The 23554-nt window shown below is 37.0% G+C and overlaps 1 protein-coding gene across 3 annotated transcripts in view; it reads left to right on the forward strand.

Moving 5' to 3' along the window:
- The window catches only part of PIK3R1 (phosphoinositide-3-kinase regulatory subunit 1), a 58975-nt gene that overhangs the window by 25727 nt on the left and 9694 nt on the right, over positions 1 to 23554 (forward strand). Inside the window, exons 1-9 of one of the 3 annotated variants that reach the window (XM_084305412.1) lie at positions 2644 to 2913; positions 7175 to 7267; positions 8087 to 8161; positions 11039 to 11170; positions 12062 to 12263; positions 12388 to 12467; positions 22159 to 22261; positions 22972 to 23070; positions 23184 to 23364. In XM_084305412.1, the coding sequence (XP_084161538.1) occupies positions 2769 to 2913; positions 7175 to 7267; positions 8087 to 8161; positions 11039 to 11170; positions 12062 to 12263; positions 12388 to 12467; positions 22159 to 22261; positions 22972 to 23070; positions 23184 to 23364 (1110 nt within the window). In that variant the 5' untranslated portion in view covers positions 2644 to 2768. Of the gene's footprint in view, positions 1 to 2643; positions 2914 to 7174; positions 7268 to 8086; positions 8162 to 11038; positions 11171 to 12061; positions 12264 to 12387; positions 12468 to 20632; positions 20799 to 22158; positions 22262 to 22971; positions 23071 to 23183; positions 23365 to 23554 lie in introns of those variants that run through there. The other 2 variants (XM_084305411.1, XM_084305413.1) reach the window with 2 other exon arrangements.

The raw sequence follows: 23554 nt of genomic DNA on the forward strand, positions 1-23554 counted from the left end.
TAGGATCACAGAAGAAATACAAATGCTTTAAAAAGTGACTGAAGTCCAAAAGAATATTAAGAGAGTATTGTTTATCCACGAGTTAATTGTTACCATTGAGATGCCCTAGAAAAGGCATTCTGCTTTATTTGACTGTTTATCCATTGTAGATGAAGGAAAAAGAGGACTGACCACTGATATGGTAAACTGTTTTTCCTGTACAGCTCTTTATTTTCACTGAGGCTAATATCTTCAACATACCATTAGCAGACAACATCTGAATTAAGTTGTCACTGTCTTCTAGTATGTAGTCAACACCTGCTGACAAATGGAAGAAGTAAACTGGGCTGGCTGCATATTATAGAAGAATTTTCTGATGGGGCTTTAGAATCAGCAGTATTTCCATCAAGCTTCCCAGTTGTAATTCAGTCACGTAAGGTCACCAGCAGACACTATTTCTTCATTTCTTTTCAGAGCTTTGAGATCATTCATACGGTAATAAATCTTGACTTGCAGACATTTTTCAGCCTACATTAAGATGGGCTTCTTGTGAGCCTGAAGGCTGATAGCGTTAGTGGGACAGACCTTTTCTTTTTCTAGTACTCAGATAATCTTCGTCTCTCTTCATTTCTCTTGGATGTAGTCTCCTCTATCAGCCATGGCTTCTGTGGTATTCTGAGTTCACAGAGTCTGCCTGATTGACGACATCTGATAAAAATAAAAGGCAAGTAATAGTAGACAGACTTACTAAGCCACTCATAATGATGTGTCAAATTCACTGAAGTTTAAAACTCTCATATTTTCCCATTAATATTTTTGAAATAGTTCTAATTAAATGAGTACTGGAAAAGGTGGTTGAGCACTCCTGCCATTTTCAATGGTGTTTTCAGCCCCTAGGAGAATTTAATTGCAGTCAAACCTGAATCATCCTAGGTCAGAAGGGGCACAAGGAGAGGTCTTTTATTCTTCCAACAGTTGCAGCTGAATTTACTGTCTATTGTAGTGCTTGATTTATCTATGACACACAATGACATAAACTTCTTTGTCTTCACTCTCACCTTCTTGTCTTTCATTGCTGTCCAGTCAAAACCTTTTTCTAATAACAGGTGGGCAGTTCTAAATACTGTATTTGTTTGTTCTTTTGGTAAATGCCATTAAGCTCTCTAAAATTACAGGTGCTGAGGCAAGGTTACTGTCCTCAGAGTGAATTTCTCTGTGGTATTTATTTGTAATGCCAGACTAGTCTTTTTCTGTCTTGCTTGAACTTAAAGCACAGATCCCTCATACTTGTTCTACCAAATGTTTCTACAGAAACTGTTGCTTCCTAAGACTGTAACAAAACGTACAAGGGGCCATGAAATGCCCCCACACTAAAAGTTATGGCTTTTGTGTCAGTCAGGCTGATTTTGTTCCCTGATGGGCTGTGAGGTTCACATAGCCTTGCGTCCCCTGCTGATGGAGGTGGGTGCTGAGGGGCAGAGAAGGCCAAGTGAGGCTCTGTCTGGAGCAACCACTACCAAGGTCTCTGAGAAGCACCAGGCCACCTGACCAGCCTTGCAGAGGCACTCCTGGTGCTTCCCAGTGTTACAGGACCTGCACTCTGGTTTCCACAGACGGGGCTTTTCATGAGAGCCCTTAATACACTGCTGTCTCTCCACCCTGGGGACTGCTTGCAGGAAGGACACACAGTACACCAAGTACACCAGGCTGCCTTAATACATGCCACTGCCTGAACAGCTCTGCAGCAATGCCAGGCTGCCAGGATCCTCACTGAAATTCAGATTCTCTTTCAGGGAAAATATCTGATAATGGTGAAGTACTTTTCCCATGCACAGTACTTAGTGCTGGTTAAAGCATTCATGTTTGGACATACTGAATGACTTTCAAACATGGATATGTGAAAATCTTGTGACTGCATACTTCACTATGTAGGTGGATACACATATAAAGAATGTATCTGCACACACATAAGCCAGTTATGATCATCTTAAGACCTGTGCTGTCAAATACTATGCTTTTATGTACAGTCATGTTGTCATCAAATGCAGTATGTATAAACAACTTTAAATGCCATTTCTGAAAAAAAAAAAAAAAAAAAAAAAAAAGAAGAAAGTGCATGGAGTAATCTTGATTCAAAGCTAAATTCAAGTAATGTTAGTATATAGTTCCTGTAAAATATCCAGAAATTGAACTTCCTTCCATGGTTTGTGTTGTTACATTTTAATGTAACTTTTTTAGTTTTTTTTTTTTTTTTTTTTAATTTTCATTCTTCTTCCAACAGTACCGAAAGATTTGGCTCAGAAACTTCTGAAGCCAAATTCCAGCTTTAAATTTCCACTTGTCGTTGCCAGGTACTAACTCTAAAATATCTCTTTTTACTGAGAAGCTTTCCAAAAGGTGCAGCTGCGGGCTGGTTTCATCTTGCACTTTGTAGCTGTGTTGGCAACCCTTGAACGTAAGGTATGCTCTCATCTCCCACACGTTGCGGTTGCCTTAGTGCTGTTCAGGCCTGTCTGTATCAGGGAGAGTGAAGAGTTCACAGATTGGAGAGAACCCTGACTTGTGGTTCCTCTCATTGGTTCTCACTGTGGCAAGGTAAAAATAGAGCTAGTGGAAAATCCAGCTTTTATCGTGTGTCATCAGAAGCTTCCTTACTATCTGGAGACTTACTACCAGGCTTGTGACTAGAAAGAAGACACGAAAACTGTATGACAGCTTTTCAGAATCTTATTATTTTGGAGACAGTGGGATTTCCAAAAAAATAAAGCACAGGATTTTGGGGAAAAAAAATGATTGCTCTAAGCGAAAAACTGATACTGGATTGTAGTAAAGGGATCTACAAAGTTGCTCAGATTCTTAAGACTGGATTTGGTTCTCCAAACCTCTGTGCTGTGCTACAGCATGCTTCAAAGCAAAAGATACTTTTGAAATCAGGTACTAAATGAAGATTGCATGTCAGAATTTATTATCTTCCTCTTTTACTAAACGTGACCTATCTGGAAAGTTTTCCTTTTCCTCTGGAAATATCTGAATATGCATGCTATATTTTCTTCTAGAACATCTAACCTTGAATTAGGACTTCTTTAAGGATGCCTTGTGTTTTGGCTACAGTATTCAAATTGTTTTTCCAAAACTAGCTGTGGTTTTCTTCAGGTTAGCCTCTGCCATTTCTTATAATCATTTTGAAAATGAAGGGCACTTCCCAAATTTGGCTGTCCTTTGTGTAGATGTTGCAAACTGGCTTCAGTTCTGCAAATACTGCCGAGTCTTCTTTTTTTTCTAACAGATGTGTGTTTTGCAAGATCTTCGGCTTAAAATGGACATAATTTTCTATTTTGTGCAAAATTTTGGGAATTTAAAGTACAAGACAATATGATGCTATAATGTGGGAAATATGATGCTATAATATGGGAAATGACAGCAATGAGTAGGAAATACTAGAATATGTGGAGGGTTAAGTAATATTCATTTGTTAATATCTCCTCCATGCTTATAAAGTGAGGATTTATTCAATGTTGTTGAGCACTATAACTGTATTGTTTAGATGTATTGTTCTGTCATTACTGTGCTGAAAGTAACTTTTTTCTCATGTTCATGTGTGTCTTTTTGCTATTGAGCTTGTACTCACTAATGTATTCGTAGCATTAACAGAGAGGTGATTATCCTGGATTTTTAGTCAAATTCAGAAGTATTCTGTAGCTTATGTATTTATGGAGTAGATTTTCATTATTTTAAAGGCTCTCTTCATATTTAAAAGTTCAGCAATGTCTCTAATGGATAAAAAATTCTGCTTTTGGAGAATTGGCATGGGATATAGGGAAGAAGAGAAGAGATCAGAAATCCTGGTTTCTATTTTTATATTTTATTACTATTTTTGATATTTTTCCAGTGTAGGAAATATTTTATTTTAACCAATGCAATGTTTGCTCTATGTACACATGTTCTGTAGACTTATTGTAGATTTTACATAATGGTAAAGGTAAGTGCTTCCAAAAGCTTTTCATTATCATCATCTAAGAATATTATTGATCTAAGGATACTGTGAAACAAAGAGATTCAGTAACAGATTAGGAAAGAAATTTAGTTTATAAGCTAAGACCCTCTTTAAAGTGTAGATGAAAAGCGTGGAGATGCAGAGGCATTCCCTGTTCAAGTAATCTGGTTAAGGTATACATCCACCCTATTCTTTATGTCCCTTGGGGACAAACTGTGTTCCATAGTCTTTCTTCACTGCAGTGTCTTCCTATGAACTGAAATCTTCCCTTGACATTAGATTTTCCCTTTTTGTTTGCTTGGATTTTACTTCAATGTTTGAGCTTTGTTTATCAATCCTAATTCATCCGTCCTGTACAAAAATCTAAATCTAATGAGAAATAGAATTATTTTTCTAAATACGCCTTGTTTATAGCCATTTGCAGTATATCCCTTGCGATCATTTCAAGGCACATTTTGGTTAGTGTGAGAAAGCATAGTCATCTCTGCTGCCTGAAACAAGGGATAACAGCTGAATAGTGTCTGTCAGACTGACTTCCTTCTGTCTCTTTCTCCCTATTCATCTCTCCTTTTCTTGCTCAATTTCAGTTTAGACAGAACTGCTGCCTCCAGCTGGAGTTATGAGATATTACCTTTGTTCAGAGATGATGCAATTACTCTGATGTTACTTAAGAAGGAGTAAGGTAACTGGCTATCTAAGGGAGCAAAAAATTATTTTTGTAATTAAAACTATGCAAACTCTGTTCTTAAAACCTACTTCTGTTTTGCTACCATGTTAAGGATGCATTTTATGCCCTTAGCTTTCTGTGACACTATTAGTATGTCATACTTGGAGTGTTTTTGTAGAACACCCATTGACACATTTCTGATCTAGTAATTCGTTTATTCTTTCAGTAGATTTGCCTTTACTATAAGATGGACTCGTAGTTTAGGGTTGAAAAGAATTATTTGATATCAGTTTTACAAATCAGATGGCCTTTATTTCAGCATGACTCAGCAGAGGCTGCTTGGACTGTGAAGTCTTGCATTTGAACCCAACTTGGGTTTGATAAAGCAGACATGATGTTAAGATAAAGGATGTGTTCGAAAAGGCACCTGGAAGTGGTTTAACAATGTGAAGAGATGAAGAAATCTGTGCCTCCATGAGTAGTTTGTTCTACATTAATAACTACACCTGGAGATATGCTGGTTGGCTTCACCTATAGAGCCAACTATTCACTTTGTATGTAGGCTTTAATTGCAGGGTTGTTCTAAGTCTGCTATCTGACAAAACGTTAGAGTTTGTCAACTCATTTGCATTTTTTTTTCTATGATGCCATCAAGGAAGGAAGTAATGTGTGTGTTTTTTAATAAAATCTATCCTCTAAAAGGTATGCAGACAGTCCTTATTTACAGTGCAGCCTTTTATTGTTTTATCATTATAATCTCATATCAAATGTTCCTCTATTTTGCCCAAGATTTGCCCAATTTAATTAGTGTGTAGTCATCAGGGTCATCTTGTCTTTTCAGGGTACGGGTAGAGCATTAGAACTCCTTTGATCCCCAGGAGTTGTTTTGATGTTCCAGGAGTCGTGAAAAAGTAACATCAGGCCAGAAATCTGCTGAGGCAACTCTTTGGGACTCCTGAATGCTCATTTTCTGGGCATCCTAAATTAAGCTGTTTAAACTAGAAGATATTTTTCTAATGTCCTTTTCAGTTATGAATGGACTGGAAAGTATTTCATCATTTTCATACAATAATTCTGATTCCTTTTGTAAGTAGCATGTCTCAGTGTACCAGTACGATCTACTTCTACTCCTAGTTTGTAAATATTATGTAAATTGTCTTTCATTCTTCTATTTTCTTCACTTCCAGATTTCTTCTGTAACTTACTTCCTGTCTTTTGCACTTCTAAATTGTTTGCATTTTTAAAAAGATATGTCATTGATGCTTCCAAACTAGGGTAAGGTCTCAGCCAGAATTGCCTGCTCTCTCAGTTGTGGTGTATTTAATTTTTTGCTTATCTAAAATATTTTCAATAAAAACTCGGTATTCATATTCTCCTATTGTTTCTTCTTCTTCTTTTTTTTTTTTTTTCCTTCTCCTATTTAATTATTATAACAATTCAGTTCAGTTTCAGGCTTCTAGAAATATGGTGTGTTAATGTGCATGCACACATAGGTGTATGTGTGTTTAAGTATTGTTCTCAATCTGTCCATGATGAATTTAATTGTCCAGAGATCACCATCACTTAGGCAACTGGCAACTTTTACTTCAACTATTAAGCTTTGTTTATTAATCATCAAAGAATGCCAGATGTTTCTGGCAGCTGTTTAATAATATCTTTATGTAAATGTTTTTGCTTTCCAGGAATTCACCAGGACCTGTCTAAAACATTGAAAATATTCTTTTGGTTAAAATTATGCATTTAGAGATAGATCATCCCTTACATCATAGCACCAGAACATTAATTTGTATGTTGTCTTAGTGAAGAAATCACGTTGCATGAAAACTGACTCTGTACAGAATCAGTATGCAGGTTTATTTGAATTGACAAAATGTTTCTTTCTGATTAGACTGCTACTTATTCTTAACTGGTTATTGTAGAAAAGAAAATTCCTGCTTCAGTAAAACTATGCTGTTAATACAATTAAGCTTGAAAAATGAATATATATATATATATACATACATAATATATACATACACATATCACTTAGCTTTTATACGAATAAGAACTTTTGTTTCTCCTGCTATTTCATGCTTTTGCATGTTTACCTAGTGGATCAGCAGCTCCCAAATGGTGATGTGTTTAGCTCCCTCATCTGGTGCACAGTGGATGTAAATGCTTCAGGAACAAATTTTTTCTTTTTTTTCCCGCATTGTATTTCTGTCCTTCCATAAGTGGCAAGCTTTTATTATATTTTCTTTTCTTGTGTAATATGGAAGGTGAATCTAGCACTGATTGAAATCTCTGAAAGAAAATGCTGTAAAAATACAGTCATCATCATTTTTACAGCTTTCTGGTAAATTGTGGAGTGTTCTCATTTAGGCCTGACAAGTGGGATGTTTGCACAGTCTTTTACAGCTGATAAGACGAATGTGTTCCGTGCTTAAATATTAGCAGGTTTCATTATGCGTCATTATTTTCATAAATAGAAATTGAATTCAGCTGTACCTTGGCTTATTTTTCTTTTTTTTTTCTTCTTCTTTTTTCTTTTGCAGCTTTTTCACTTCCAGATCTTACAGAGCAGTTTTCACCTCCTGATGTTGCTCCACCAATCCTCATCAAGATAGTGGAGACAATTGAAAAGAAAGGTAGGCTGAATAGTGATCTACCAATGCTTTTTGTTACTTGTGTAAGCCAGACATATTATGGGGCATATACAGACATTTTCTCTCACCAGTGACGTACCTCTTTATACACTGTGAAGTTTCAGGCTCTACAAATAGTCAACAGCAGCCTAAGACTTGCCTGTTCCATACTGTCTGTCACTGCTAGCCACATAGGGTGGCAAAAGTTGAGCATGCTTTTAAGTCTCAGTTAAGTCTTTGACATTAACTTGAAAATGTCAGAACTTTTGTCATGTCCATGTCCCATTCCTGCAGTGGCATAACTTGGGCTTCTTACTTCTATCTACCTAAAAGACCTAGTGTTTCGATGAGTAGATACGTTCATGTGGAGTATAAAAGAAGATTTTGGGTAGACCTGTGCGGTGTCAAGAGTTGGACTTGATGATCCTTAAGGGTCCCTTCCAACTCAGGATATTCTATGATTCTATGATTCTATGATCTGGCTCCCATGCTGCTCCTGCAGGCTGTTTTCTTCCCTGGGATATGTGCCTCTGTTTCCTAGTCCTGGCCTTCTGTGGTCATCTTGTGGAGCATTATGCCAAGAATGGGGGGCTGTTGGGATCTCTGAGCTTCAACGTCCAGCTCTGTCTGCAGATCCAGCAGTTAGCATGTGTAAAGAAGTGTTTTAGAGCCTTGAAAAGCAATCACATTCAGTAGGAGGGTGGTGGTGGGAGAATGTTGCTAATTTATACTGTAGGCATTTATTTGAAGAAAACAGAAGTATGTTGTCTCATGGCAACAGTCACTGGAATATTTATGTATCCCATCGATTTTGTTTTGAAGGTCTGGAGTGCTCAACTTTGTATGTAACACAAGGCTCAAGCAGCTCAGCAGAATTAAGACAAATTCTTGAATGTGGTAAGTACAGCTTTCTTCCTTAAAGCACTAGATGGATTTTGTGGTCACACTGATACCATTTTATTTGGTCCCCTACTCAGCTTATGTATGATCTGATTCTGGATAATATAATACTAATCAGGCAAATATCAGTTAAAAAAAAATAAATTAGTAAAGTTTACACTTAATATGAAAAGTATTTATTTGCTTTTGTGGGTTGTCTTTTTTTTATTGTATGGTTCTTTTCTCAATAATAGTGATTTTAATAATTTCTTGACCACTTGCTTATTCAAGGACTAAAAGTCTAGCTGCTCAGAAAAAAAAAAAAAAAAAGTAGGGGGGGGTAACGGTGAGGGTGGGGAGTTGTTTGTTTGTTTTAAGAGGCAAGGGAAAGATGCACTATTCCTGTAAGGCTACAGGTTAATATTTTGTAAACAAATGGCCAATTGTTTACATGCAGTCCTGTGCATGCTTTTTTTTTTTTTTTTGGTGTGGTGAGAGGCAATAGCTGAATGTTGCTTGCCTGGTACAGAGATGATGCTGGAAGGGAAATCGAGAATTGATCTGATGTTGCTGCAGTAGCCTGGGTTCTCAGGCTTTGGACAGTAAAATGCAGTTACACCACTAACATCACATACCCATTCAACTTCTCTGAAATATACTTCCTTCTCTTTGGTATTATTTTTTTTTTTCATGCCAGAATATACTGGCATGACAAAAGTCAGTTGCACTGTGAGAGATGAGGAGCTATTGTAGCAGGAGTGCTTGACCGTGCCTTTGCAAGCTGGGGTGCAACGTGTGTTGTGAGCTTCCTCTTGCATGAAAGAGCACAGAAATACAAGAGCTAGGAAAGGAAACTGGCTACATGCCGTATTGGCAAACAGTGTAAGCAAGCAACTCATACTGTAAATTAGCTCTCATCAGTTTTAGTAATTACAACTATTAGTAAAATGAACAAGAGATGATACTATGAGTTGACCATTCCTTCAAATCAAAAGAGCATCTAGTACTCTACTGATTGTGGAGGGAGAGAAGTACATGCATGAAAGCAGAGACAGGAGATCTGCTTGTGGTGCTAGCTGCCTAAACCTTATTTTTACTATTCTAATTATATTATTTACAGTAACAAAATTGGTACATTTCTTAATTTATTTGGATCCCTTGTTAAGCCTTGAAACTAATGTGCACTTTTATGAAAGGTTTGTCTATCTCCTAAGATCAAAAACTTGTGGTTTACGTGTATTCTTTAAAATGTAATTAGGTTTAGGAAGGGAAATCAGGACTTTACCCTTCAGTAGCAGTCTCTTTCTCTGTTCTCTTTAACATACTATCAGAGTCTTCCAGGACAGAGACAGTGCAGTAGGCGTCCAGATACATGGATACAAGCAGACCCGATCTCCTCTGCCTGCTCTCTTGATCAATCAGTGTGCAAGTCAGCTTTGTTTTCTGAACCATGAACAGCATTAATGTGCTGTTCTGCTTATGGTTAAAATGCTCTGCATATTAATTTGGATAACTGCCTGGTAGCTTCAACACAGTGCTACTTAGCTCTAAAATCAAAACTGATTTGCATCTGGCCAGCTCAGCAGACAGAATAGTTAAGATCTGTTTATGACTTCACACCCAAAGAGTTGCAGAGTACCACAAGTTTATTTTTACTCGTGTATTCATTATAATAATTTGGGATGTACTTCAGAGAATGGGTCAACACTGAGAGAATCAGGACTTAACTTGAATTATGAAATAAACATCCTGTGAGCAACAGACCTATTGAAAACTGTTTTGTAGAAATTTGTGGTTGGATTCTCTGATGCTTCATTGCATTTGTGGAATTCATAGCCACGCTACAAGTTTTTCCATCGTAATTTTCTCAAGTGGATTCTTTGGTGTCTGACAAAGATTGAGCTCCTACTGCAAGCTTTCCTTTGGGGAAAAAAAAGAAGGGGAAGGAGGACCACTAAGTGTTTCACTACTCTCTCGGATGCCTTATTTTACAGTATGTGTAGACACACTTTGTAACTGTGTCCTCTACCTTCCTGCTGAGTTTGGTTTAATCTGGCCAAATAGGCTCAAGAGTTATTTTACAGGGGATTTGGCTACTCTGGAAAGTCAGTCAGCACTGGTATATTTAAATTCTTGTACCAAACATGCAAACATTTGGGACTTTACTGCAGCAGATTTTCATGTTTTAGGAGGAAAGCCAACCTTGCTCACACTAAGCATTTCTGTGTTTTCCTATTTTTATTTTTGCTGTTGATATTCCTTGCTTCAGTGCTAAGAATTAGTGGCACTCTCAGACCTTAGCTCGAGTCATAACTATGCTGGAAGGATACCAGGTTTTACAAGATAAATCCCAACTGATGGTGCACCAAGCACCAAGTTTTGCACGTGTCTATTTGTTTCCACTTACTCACATAAATATTTACAGACATGGGGCCCCAAGTTGTTAATCAAGCTTCCAGTCATAATAGAAGGAGCTGCCAGCAGAGAACCTGCATTTGAGCAAAGCCTTGATTAATACTTACTTCTTACACAAAATATTTACAGGTAAAACAGAGACCTGTTAAAAATATTCTGATGTTCCACAACATTGCCAACATCCAGCAAGTCACTACCATTATTATGAGGTCAGCCCTGCACTGTACATGACAGAAGGCTACACAAGCTGTGATAGTCATTTGGTTCATCGGATGCCAAAGGCCTGGACATAGTGTTGAGCACTGTATATTCCTCATGTCAAAGATGCATATTGGTGTCTTCCATTATGTCTTTTGAGTTGTTCTCCATAAACCAGATATTAATTAGCAGTTTTGGCTTGGTATAAAGAGTTCATATCACAAACCTGTACATTTCTTCCAATTTCTAATGTCTAAAAAGTACGTTGCTCTTTCCCTTTAGATGCCTCTTCATTGGATTTAGAGTCTTTTGATGTACACACTTTATCAGACGCTCTCAAGAGATATCTCCTGGACCTGCCAAATCCCATCGTTCCAGCAGCTGTTTACAGTGACATGATTTCTGTAGCTCAAGGTATGAACACTGAATTATTTCAAATGTCAAACAAAGGAGCTTTCGTTAGGATTGTGAGCACCCAGTGATCCAGCTGTCCCCCACAGAACATGGAAGATTCTGAACAACCTGGCAGCATCTCAAAAAAAAAAAAAAGATACCTTCATTGCTTTTGGTGGAAGCTGTTTCAGTTCAGATCTAGACATGCATTATTTACTTACCCGTTTCAGTTAACATAATGCAAAATATAGGGATAGCCCAGTTCTCTGCATTTTAGGAGGTAGAATGACTATAGAAAAACTGTGGGGGAAAAATCAAGGACTTATCTGTGTGCAGAAAGCTAATTTTTAACTTTTTATCAGTGCTGACAAAGTAAATGTATTAGAGGTCATGGTGTTCTGCAGTATGTTGGGAGTTAACAGATTATGAAGTGACAAATGCAGGCGTGTAAGTATCATCATCCATAGTGGTCGTTTCAAACAATCACAACTTACAGGCTTTCAGCTCGTGGGCCTAGTATTCTTTTATATGTCCCAGGACAGGATATTGCTACTGGTAACCTTCAAAGTTAGAACAGCACCTGTGAGACTTATCTTGTGCATCTCAGAATTACCCAATCATGTGTGACGCTAAACACAAGACAGACTTCTACCAGTACACTCTGAACACATTGTGGTTTTTACCAAAATGCATATCTGTTTCCATTTGACTTTTAAATACTTGTTCTTTACTTTTCCCTGAGCATTTCACTTTTTTCAAAAGAAGAAACAAGTCTTGCAGCACTCACAAAGGACATAATTTTTATTATTTTTCTGTAAGATTGATGCTTGCAAAAGAGTCATATATAGTTACATTTTACTTGTTAAATTTTCTTGTTCTGATATCAAGAGCTTTTTGTCTGTTTGCTTGCAGAAGTCCAGAGCTCAGAGGAATATGCTCAGTTGCTGAAGAAACTCATCAGATCTCCAAATATACCTCCCCAGTATTGGCTCACACTCCAATATTTGCTCAAACATTTCCTCAGACTTTGTCAAGCCTCCAGCAAAAACCTCCTGAATGCAAGGTCTCTAGCTGAAATTTTCAGCCCTCTGCTTTTCAAATTCCAGATAGCAAGGTACGTTGTTATTTTACGTTACATTATTTTTTACTAGCGTTACTGTATTTTTTCCGATTCTTTTGAATAACACTAAAGTAAACTTCTTTTTCCTGTTTCTTACTGTCTAATCCATCTCTTGCAGCTCTGATAATACTGAACACCACATAAAGATCCTAGAGGTTTTAATCACAAGTGAATGGAATGAGAGACAGCCTGTACCAGGTAAAAATTCCTAATTTTAAAAGTTTTATGGTGTTATTTTCTTTAATATTAAAGTTTATGTTTAAGGACAGTAAGTGTTTACTGTTTTTCAAATCAAGCAATGCAAGAGTAGATAATTACAGAACCAACTTATTTATATTTTCCGTAGTGATGTGCAACATTTGTTTTATAAGAAACTCTTTTTCATTAAAATCAGTTTAGTATCCATGTTTTCTACAGCCTCATGGTATTCCTTTCTTTTTCATTAAAAAATAGGAATTTTTTGTAAACCAATAGAATGTGTATCATACAGTGGTAGGGGTGGGAGGTGTATATTCTGAAGATTTTAGTTAACTGCCACTCTACTCCCAGACAAATTTTCTTGAGCAGTACCCCAAAGAGATCATCTGAAGAAACTGAAATTTTCCCCTTTATTTACATATATTTATTATCTTAATCCAGAGACTCAAAAGATTTATTAATCAGTATCAATAAACTGTGCAGAAAATATTAAAACCCCATTCAAGAAAATTAGATTGCACTTGTTTTGATTCCATGAGTTAGCATCTAATTTAGTTGACAAACAGTAAAACACACTGCTAACTTATGCAAAAATCCCTGATTTTAAATCAAATATTTGGTAGGAGGAAGGCAGAGTTGCTTACTGTGTGCAAAGGAAATTATTAATGCATGGGGACTTAGTATGTTAGCTTGAGGTAATTCCTTTTACAGCTTATTAACAAAGAATATCTAAGCAAAGGATGGGGCCATAGTGAATAGCACCCTGGGCATGCTATAGCTCTCCCACCTCTATTGACAGTACAAGGTAAAGTTCATGGCAGTAGGATCTGTAGGCCTGCTTATGTTTTGAAGAGCTGGAACACAGCAGCAGAAAGACAGCAACAACAACAAAAAAGCATTATCGCTACTATGTCTGGTAGGTTCATTGTATAAGCCCCTTCCTCAACTAATAAATGTTAATTTTAAGTGGTTAAAACAAAGACTTCTGTTCCTACTGCTTTGATTGAAAGGTTTTTCCAACCTTCCTAGCTCAGTTAGGAACCTTCCCTTAACAGTTAATGTACATGTCTTTTCAGCTAATTTATAGTTCCTTGGTTTTCTTCATTTTTCTCAAAATAGTTGAGGAGACATTTCTAGAGACACTGTATTTCCCTTCCTAATGTTTCATAACAACCAGCAGAGTCCAAACTTTTAATGACTACTTGTCTTACCTTATTAAGCAGCAAATAACTGCTTATTGTTAAAGAATGAGCATATCTTTGCCATGTGTTATAAGCCTTAAAAAGCAAAATGCATTCTTGAAACCTCTATATTCTACAGAGCTTGATAAAAGCATTTTTTGAAATGATGTGTTTGCAAATACTTTTGGATATGTAAATTTACATGGCTTGAGGCAGTGGTTGGGTGGGGCATTATAAAGTTGGGGTCAGTAGTGAGAGTTTCTTAAGTTGCACTTAAGAGATCACTTAGTTGCATAAAGCTCTGAAACACTTCCTATGAGGAAAATATAAAACTGAAAGGTGTTGATGTTAGAGCTACTAATGAGGACATGAAGTGTAGTCATCCTGAGAGTATCATTAGAGTATTTGAAGAAATGTGGCTGTATCAATCAGATTTATAGGGTTTGACATTTCATTAACCATTAAAATCATGACACTGCATTAATCATTAAAAACAAATGTTTGTTTTTAATATTTCATCTGAATTAATTAATGTTTTGTAATACAATTGTCTATTTTGAGGGTCCTTCTGGGATTTTTCATATGATCTGTTACAAAAATAGATCTCCTTATGTGTGTGTTTCACAGTCCATCCCCGGCAATGGAATGTTTTTTAGTAGAACATTTGCATATCTATTAATACGCTGAAAAAAAATTACAAATTTTCAAACTTTGTGGTTAACTAGTCTCTGCTCTTAGACCTGTAAAGTGCTCAAATACTTTCCAAAACTTGAATCTTTACAGAATGCTTCATAAGCCTACAGAATTAGGACACAAGACTGCATTCAGCACCTTAATTGTTCAGTGACCTGATCATCTGAAATGTTGTGTTTTTTATAGTTCTTATAGAGGATTATAAGATGTATTTTTCAAAATTGTCAGCTTCAAGATTATTGACTGCAGTGTCTTGAATTTCCATGTAGAGACATTGTAATAATTGAAGATGCTTAGGAAGGAGATTTTTTTTTTCATGTAAGTGTTATGAGAATGATGATCTGTAATAGAAATTGAGAAATACAGAACTTAAGAGGTTTTAAACAGAAACTATTTTGTTGAAAATGGTGTAATGAGGATTGGGCAATTACAGGTAAACAGATGTAGCCAGGTGTCTTTTATTTTTCACAGACTGAAGTGATAGCATCCTCCTTTATTTTTTCTTTTTCTTTTTTCTCTTTCTTTTTTCTTTTTCTTCCTGTTATTCTTAGGCCTGCATGAAAACATTCAGTCTAAAATGAATTGTGCATGAAGTTCTAGTGGTGTCTTAAGCAGTGAATAGGTACATTATATGCAAGGCTGGAGATGTCTGAATAGGGAAGAGACTTTTGCACAGCTGCGGGCCTTTTTCTTATCACATCACTCACTTATTATCCTTCTTGCCTCAACACAATAGAAAGTATGTAGATTGGACCAGCATCTTAAATTGGACATCTTATAGCTACTAACGTGGTGCTATGCACACCATAGCACAAAAGCGGGAGTTAATGTTAGGCCATTACTTGATTTTTATTTTTTTCTATTGCACAAAGCCAGACTGATTTTTTTTGTTCCCTGTTACAGTGTTCATCACAAACTCAGTATTTTTTTTTTATTTTATTTTTTTGTGAATTACAATAACATTAAGCACTCTGCAAAGTGAAAACACCAAAGTTAAAATACATGCCGTTCTTTTGTGTGCAGTATATGAAGACATGGTAGAGTTGCTGGCATGGCATTCTGACCAGCTAGTGCCTGGATGGTCAGGTAGCCAGCCAGCTACCCTCTGGTTGGCAGAGACAGGTAGCGCTATGGGAGATTTACTGGAGGTTCTTGGGAAGAACATGGGTTGATCAGGGTCCTGCTGGGGTGGAGGGACACTAAGGAATCTGCAGTGGCGGTTAGGAGCTGCTTGCTGTCTGGTACACGTGATTTGGAGCCTGTAATGGCCTGCACGCCTACTGACCTCAAGCTGCTTTGTCCAGACTGCCTGTCCTCTTTTATTGCTGTAAAATACTGCAGGTTTTAAGCATGAAGTAGGTTTTACTACTTGCTGTGTCACAGGTAAGAGGTGAGGTAATGAGACCACCTAATGGCTCACTTGCTGGGGACTGAGTGAGGATCCTGGCAGCACTGCCAAAAAGCTGGCACTTTGCTTTCAGCTAAACAAAATATCAGCAAGCTTGGCAGCACAATAACCAGAGCAGGGGAGTATCAGTGCTGGTCCTGCTCCCCTGGAATTTTGTCTCAAAGCTGCCCTGGCCTGTGGTGGTCAGGCTTAGCCCGTAGTCCTGTCTGTAGCATCTCGAGGCTCAGCGGAGGAGGATGTGCAAATACTATCCCTTGCCAGAACCTTTCTTCATCATGTCAGGACTTTTCTGCATCATACCACAGGCTTGGCTGTGCTGTTGGCAGTGCAGAGCGTGTTTTGCAGTGTGTGCAAGGCAGTCCATCCCTGGGAGAACTGATTTCACACTGGCTATTGCGCATTGGCTCCTCACCCGGCAGAGGGCTCCCCTTCTAAGCTAATAAAAGTCAGGCTTCATACTTGGTCTAACGGACAGCAAAATGTATCAGTAATTGCCAGCCCTAGCTATTCTGAATTCTTGCTTTAGACTTTGACATTGGGACATACGTTACATTTCTCACTGCCAAGTTGAAAGTATTTGGTAAAATGTGTGGGATTATCACAACTGTTTATATATTAATACCTGTGTGCATGTATATTTCTATGTTTGCATGTATATTTGTATATACAGAGTTGTGGAATCTGATCAGTTCTTCTGCTTCACACATTGTTTTGTAGAAACAAATTTCTTTACTGATAGAAGAACTTTTTTTTGCTTAAGAGTGTAAAAAGTAATACACTGCTGCCTTTCTGCAAATGCAAATCTATACATTCAATGGGTACATTTCAAGTTGTTGAAATTTAAATGCAAATAAAAGTTAAGATGGTGCAATTATATGAAAATGCAGGTGCGTGGATGTCGAGATCTAATTTTTTTGACAAAACACATGATTCTTTCTGCAGGATGATTAGGCACTCATTTTTGCACAAGGCACTAGGATCAAAAAGCAAATGGACTTAGGAACAAAGTCTTATCTTTCGTCTCAGCCTGTGTAACTGTGTGTTTTGAAATGATAAGCAATTAAGTGACCCCGGCTTTGGAATGTCTTATGTTCTTTGAGAATATGCATCTGTGCTGCAGTCCTATAAAAAAAAAAAAAAAAAAAAAAAAAAAAAAAAAAAAAAGTTATTGAGCCCATCTGTAGCTTTTAACAGTAAATAGGAGGTGTATCAGTTACTGTCAGAAGTTGGATTTTACCTCTTCTCTTGCTGTGTGCTGTCATGAGTTCAGAAACACAGGTTACTGCCTGCATTTGAAGTAGGCTATTCTTTTATGAGTGTGCTACTTTAAATTGCATATAGACTTGACAATTGTTCAGGTAGGCACAGGCTAAGACTAGGAAAATGAGGGATTTATATTAGGTGAAGCTAATCCATCAATGGCAAAACATCAAAATTGTACTGAAGATATTTGTGATTTCATTGTGAACTACAAGTGGCTTTCGGTAGGTGTGGTATTTTGTAGCATGTGGGGATTTTGCTAGGTGGAGAGTTTGGGGGTGAAACTTCAGTGCTGTTTGACTGCCATAAAGAGCATGAGCTAAGCTCAAGGACCGCTGGTACTAGCAGTGCTCACTGTTACCAACAAGTGGGAAGAAAATATTAATTCCCTTCACTCCTTTCTCTGAATCTGTGGTCTCATGGTCTGCTTGTCCTTTCACTTTGGATTTATTTCCTTGTAAAACTATAGCTGGCAAAGAAATTAACTTCTGTAGGCAAAGGGGAGCAGTCTTTTGCTGCTCCATTCCTTTAGCAAGTCAGATCTAAGGCAAGGATCTAAGATCTAAGGCATATTTTACCTAGGCTGCTCCCTCCCTGGACAGTCACTTTTCCCACCGGCCTGTGGGAAATGAACAAACCTGACGTACTGGCAAACACTATGAATATGGACAGGTGCTTTCGCTACTATTTTCAGGTTTCAGGATATGGGTAAAACGCTTCACAGCCTTGTTCTAGGGGGTCTTCAAGCAACACATGTATTTGTGATCCAGTGTAGGAGGTGATGCTGTGTTTGCAAGCAGGCTATTTTGCTTGCACATGGCTGATCTGAGAGATGCAGCTCTTTTCAAGGAAGATTTTGAATCTCTCTTTTTTTTTTTTTTTTTTTTTTTTTTTTTCTGCAGAAAGCTAGCCACTTCCTGCATTTAGCTGTTCTTGGTGCTTTTCTTGACTTTAAAACTGTATTCACCAGCCAGTTACACAGACTATTTTAAGGCCGCTTACAATGGTCTTCTCATTTACTTAGCTAAAATGAGAAAGTTAGCCTTGCATTGGCCACTTGTTGGCTGATGACAACTTTTACTGTGAATATGGCTCCCCCTCCCCCACTTGAAATCCCTGGCTCAGCAAATATTTGAACCTGCCCAAGTTAATCATGAAACTGAGATCTTTATCTCTGAGAGACGTGCAAGCTACCGAGGGTGGTGATTTTTTTTTTTTTTGTTACAGTACTAAAGTCAGGTTCACTTTTTAATGATGAAACAGAGTAAGTGGATACGTTCTGCACAGCACAGAGCTGTCAGCAGTTAAGAAGAGAGAGAAGGCTGGGGTTTTCTCATTGCACATTGCAGCTTTTTAGAGATTTTTGTGGAACGTTGTTTGGAAAACAGTCTTCTTCAGAATTATCTTTTGCTTAGTTGTTTCAGCAAAGCTTCCTAGTAAAAGAAGTTTTGTGGGTTTTTTTTTGTTTGTTTGGTTGGTTGGTTGTTTTTTTTTTGTTTCTTAAAGATTTTTATAAGAGGAAGCCAATTAATTTTTCAGGTTATTGGATTATGTTTTCAGGCTGTATAACAAGGGCGACCGTTTGCGATGCATAATGTACAAAGTAAGTGATTTTGAATTTCTCTTGAATTTCTTTCTGTTTTGTTTGTCACCTTGTGGAGGTATTTCACTATAACCCATTACCAGGTAGAGGTTTCACGGTCTTAAAATAGGTGAGTGAAGGTCAAGTGCCTGCAGATTACTCAGGGAGTGGGGAAATGCCTATCTGCCGCCTGTCTTTTCCTGCCCGCAAGCTAGGCTAGTCCGCGCCGAGCACTAACCTGGTTATACGAGCACGGGCAGCCCAGAACTCAGCCACCACTGAAACCCGGGAGAAGTAATTTCTCCTGAAAGACCTTATTCAACAGAATAAAAAAAATCTTACCGATCCCACATTAGACCTAAATGCAGCAATATAGTCTTGGTAGGAAATCTTTATAACCTAATTTAAATAATTACCTTGGCAACTCAACTGTTTAGGTAGCAGGTGGGCTAAACCTCCAAGCTCAGTGTTTGGACTTGTGTCTGGGATGAGTTCAAGTATCCTGTTACATTTTGGAAATGGAAGGAATCTTTGGAGCATGTCTACCTAAACAGGGACAGGAGTCTATTTCAAAATGAATTTCAGCTTGTTAATACAGAGAGCAAACTAGCATGTATTTTTTTGTTAACCGTTGGTTCTCCAGACATGTTGTTATATGTTAGTGCTCGTCTAATGGGGTGAGCTGGTGAGTAGCACAGCGGGAGGGTAGATACGTGTGAAATATTTGGGACGGGTATAAACTGTGTTAATTTTTTAATGGGTGTTTGTGAGATAGAGCACACTTCAGCTGCACCAGGATTCCTCCTGATGTAGGCACAGATAGTTGCTACAGTTACTCTTTGTTGTGGTTATTTTTGGTATCTGGTTTTCTGCCCCCTTAGATTATAGCAAGTATAAAGCATTTAGATTGCTTTACATAGCATTCTGCTCTGGAATCAATAGTCTGTTCTGTGCATGCTTCTTCCAAGAGGTCTGAGAGCGGTGCAGCCAGTAATGGGGGGGCTTAGAGAGACAGGTTCCGAATAGTACAAGTATGCTGGTGGCATAAAGTCAAGTTCAGAAGAAGACACTGAGAAGGACTCTTATTTTTTAAAACAATTAACTTGATAAATATCTTGATGAGAGCAGGGTAGAGAAACAGTGTGAAAAGGCAGACTGAATCTCGTGTCCTGACAGACTGGCTTTTTATGTTCAGCAAAATCATTTTTCAAGATCTTGCTCAGTTTTGACTTTCTTGCATGGTGCAGAAAAGTCTGGTGAATGTAAGACTACAATATTTGATTTTTAGATTTCAAAATGAGTTAATCCAGATCAATTGGAATTGTATTTTATTACAGAATGAAACGGGGCTGGCATCTCTGCAGTAAGCACAATTTATATAATAACATTAGGTATATCAGATCTGTGTGCATATTAAAATATAGAACTCTGTACCGTTTAAAAACCTAATCCATATTTCATTCTGTGGATAAATAATGTATGCATTGTAATTTATGTAATGTATGTAGCCTAAGTATGTATATGTGTAATGGGTATGTAATGGCTATTCTCTTTTTCTCTTTTGCATCTTTAACATGCACACAAGCCTTTTAAAGCTTTTTCAGTGGTAAACTACAGGCATCTGAGTAGGAGAATGAATCTGAGAAGTGACCTACCTCTCTGCAAAGGGAGCTGCACTGTGTGTGAGCATGCATGTGTTGTGTGCGCGTGTGTGTAAGAGCTACGTGCTGCAGCATATCAGCCTTTTGTCATCCTGCCAGGATTGGACTGTACCATGCTGCAAAGTCAGGAAAATGAAATGGAAATAAGGGTGCACAAGGAGAGCCTGCTCCGGCTTTTTGCTTGTAAAACCGGGTTTATATTGCTATTCTGCTAAATGCAGACTCTTTCTGAAACTGAAATTGTTCTAAGATTAATGTAGAACAAAATGATGAAACAGGAGTGGTCTGGTGACATTATTTTGACATGATTGGCTGAGGATTATGATGTAATAGGTTACAGTGCAGCCCCTTATAGGTTTTAAAATGAATTCCAAGACACCATTACAAAGAGAGCCTGACTCTTTTCTTGTATCTGAGCTTACTCAGTGAAACTCATACAAATGTACAATACTGTTTGGAATATGGAAGAACTGGATATAGAATATCCTAAGACAGATATAAATTGTGGCACAGACTTGATGTTTTACATAGAAATGGATCCACCAGGTAAAACTGCAGTCTTATTACGGAAGACTTAATTCCTCTTGGTCTTTACGATATCTGATGAAAAATACTTAATGGATATGTAGGATTTATTTACTTTGTCATTGATACAAATTAGAATTAAATTGTGTTTTTGTGCATGGTTATAGCAATTAGAATCATAACCTGTAGAAATACCTGTCTGCTTACTTAAATGTTTTTTTTTACTGAATCAACCTGTTTCTGTTTTGATTTTTTTTTCTGTCATATGTAGTTCTATCTCTACTATTATATCATTTAAAAATATCGTTTCTTTTATTTTGCTATTTTGCTGTCTTCCACACTGTAGCTAAAAAGAGATGCTGTAATAACACTTATGTTTCCTGAATCAGTGGTTACAATTCAATGGTTTGAATTGCTTTAGGAAAAACAGATTTTAAAATCTAACAGTATTAACTGCATACCTGATAGCACATAATATTTTTTTTTCATACTGTATAAAAATGTTATGCTCTCTTTATATTCATTGCAGCTTTAAAAACATTGTATTTTGTAGCTGGTCATTATATACGTATAGGGATGTTCATAAGGAATGTTTACTTACTAGAGAACTAAAGAGCTGGGTTGATTTTTAATCCTGATCCCAATGTAGTCCCCCTTTCTAGTAAGTCAGGAGTGCTGCAGTATCTTCCTCTGGCACCCACTGGCATACGTATGCAGCTTTGACATTGAGAAAAGGGGATGTGTTTTTTAATCAGTTCTGGCATTTGGAAGACAATTTATTCTGTAGAATACTAAGATTAACACAAAGGATATTTGGGTCACAGATGGGTTTCTCAAAGTGAGTGTTTGGTTTTTTTTGCAAACGATTGCACAGAATGCAGAGGATCATGGAAACGTAATTCTTTGTATTAAAACATACAGTATTGGTGTGGGTTTGCGTCTTTTATTACTCAGCTTATAGGTGAGAAAACAGCAATATTAGTGTAAAATCGTCACATAGGAGAAAACAAAATGAAATCTTACCTGTTTTATTATTTACAGTTACCTGAAGATAGTCAAAGAAGGTAATAGCAAACTTTAGATTTTTTTTTCCCAAATGCTTTCCTCACAGGGAGAGGAGATGACGAAAGTGTTATATTTTGCTTAAAATATATTATTGCAAAATTAACATACTTTCTTGAAGCAATACATCCTTTTTGTTGAATTGTATTTTTTTCAGTAAAATTCTTGATTCCTCATTTAAATACTGTCAGAGGTAGAAAATACTGTTTTGTAACTATTCCTTTTTTTTTTCTCATTCATATAGTAATGTGTGATTTCAAGGAATATATGGTCATGTTTTCAATGAGTTATGCTCAACTTTTTCTCCCTTTATCTGCAGCACTGCCTCCTAAGCCACCGAAACCTAATACTGTAACTAACAACGGCATGAATAACAACATGTCATTACAAGATGCTGAATGGTACTGGGGAGATATCTCAAGGTAAAACATCTCAAGACATGTATTTCTCATGTATGACTTTATATTCTTGCTCTGTTTTTCTCTGTATGTATTCTGCTTAAGTATAGAAAAATTATAGCTCTAAGAGCAATTTTTAGGATATTTTCCAACGGAAACATATCACAGTTGTTTTTATTCCAAACGTGACTAAAAAGTTACTGGCAGTCCATTAGAATGTAATATGTGAAATGATTTGGTGATTGTTCTGTTGTTTTAAGGCAGCTATATGAAATGCTAGCATGAAATAGTAGTATGAAAAGACAACACCAAGAAATAAGTATTTTTTTTTTCTTGTCTTTCATCCAGATCCTCAATTGTAGGCACAACAGTTAACAAGCCAGACTAACAAGTGCTATGTATTAGCAACATTTTTAACGTACTATATATAGGTACATTAGACCAGCACTGGCTGCTCCAATTGTGCAGGCTTGTATGAACAAGCAGAAGACCTCTGCATGAATATAATTTCGTTCCAGCAGTGAGAAGACATAGAATATATCGTTTTTGTATCCCAGTTGTTCACTAGTAATTCTAAATAAGTTATTAAATAACTGTGTTTATTTATGTGGAGATCAAGAAGGCTTACAAAAAAAAAAAAAAAAGCTATTTTAAAACAAGAATTTAGAGCACGGTGAAAGGATAAATGAGTGAGAAGGAGCTGAAATGATTAGTTACTTTTGCTTTCATTTTAGAGAAGAAGTGAATGAGAAGCTTCGAGACACTGCAGATGGTACCTTTTTGGTACGAGATGCTTCAACCAAAATGCATGGAGACTACACGCTTACACTAAGGTAAGACAGTTACAGTAGGTCTGTAATACCTACAATACTGCCTTTAAAATACCACCTTCTTTTGGAAATAGTAGTAGAAGTATGCCTAACTTTTCAACAAACTTTACTTGCAGGAAAGGAGGAAATAACAAATTAATCAAAATATTTCACCGAGATGGGAAGTACGGCTTTTCTGACCCGTTAACTTTCAACTCTGTGGTTGAGCTAATAAACCACTACAGGAATGAATCTCTAGCCCAGTACAATCCTAAACTGGATGTAAAATTACTGTATCCAGTGTCTAAGTACCAGCAGGTAATTTAGTCTATTTTCTTTGTGTTCCACTTAATTACAAAGAAATTATCGCAGACTGGGGAGACATTTATTACAAAGAATTTCAGCTCTGTTAATATTTGAAAACATAGAGTGGGTATAAAAGTGGATATTTTTGTTTAAAACCAACAGCATAAATTGCATATAAATAATTAAAATTTTAAATACTGCA

The sequence above is a fragment of the Netta rufina genome (assembly GCF_964035555.1).
Source record: "Netta rufina genome assembly, chromosome: Z".
NCBI lineage: Eukaryota > Metazoa > Chordata > Aves > Anseriformes > Anatidae > Netta > Netta rufina.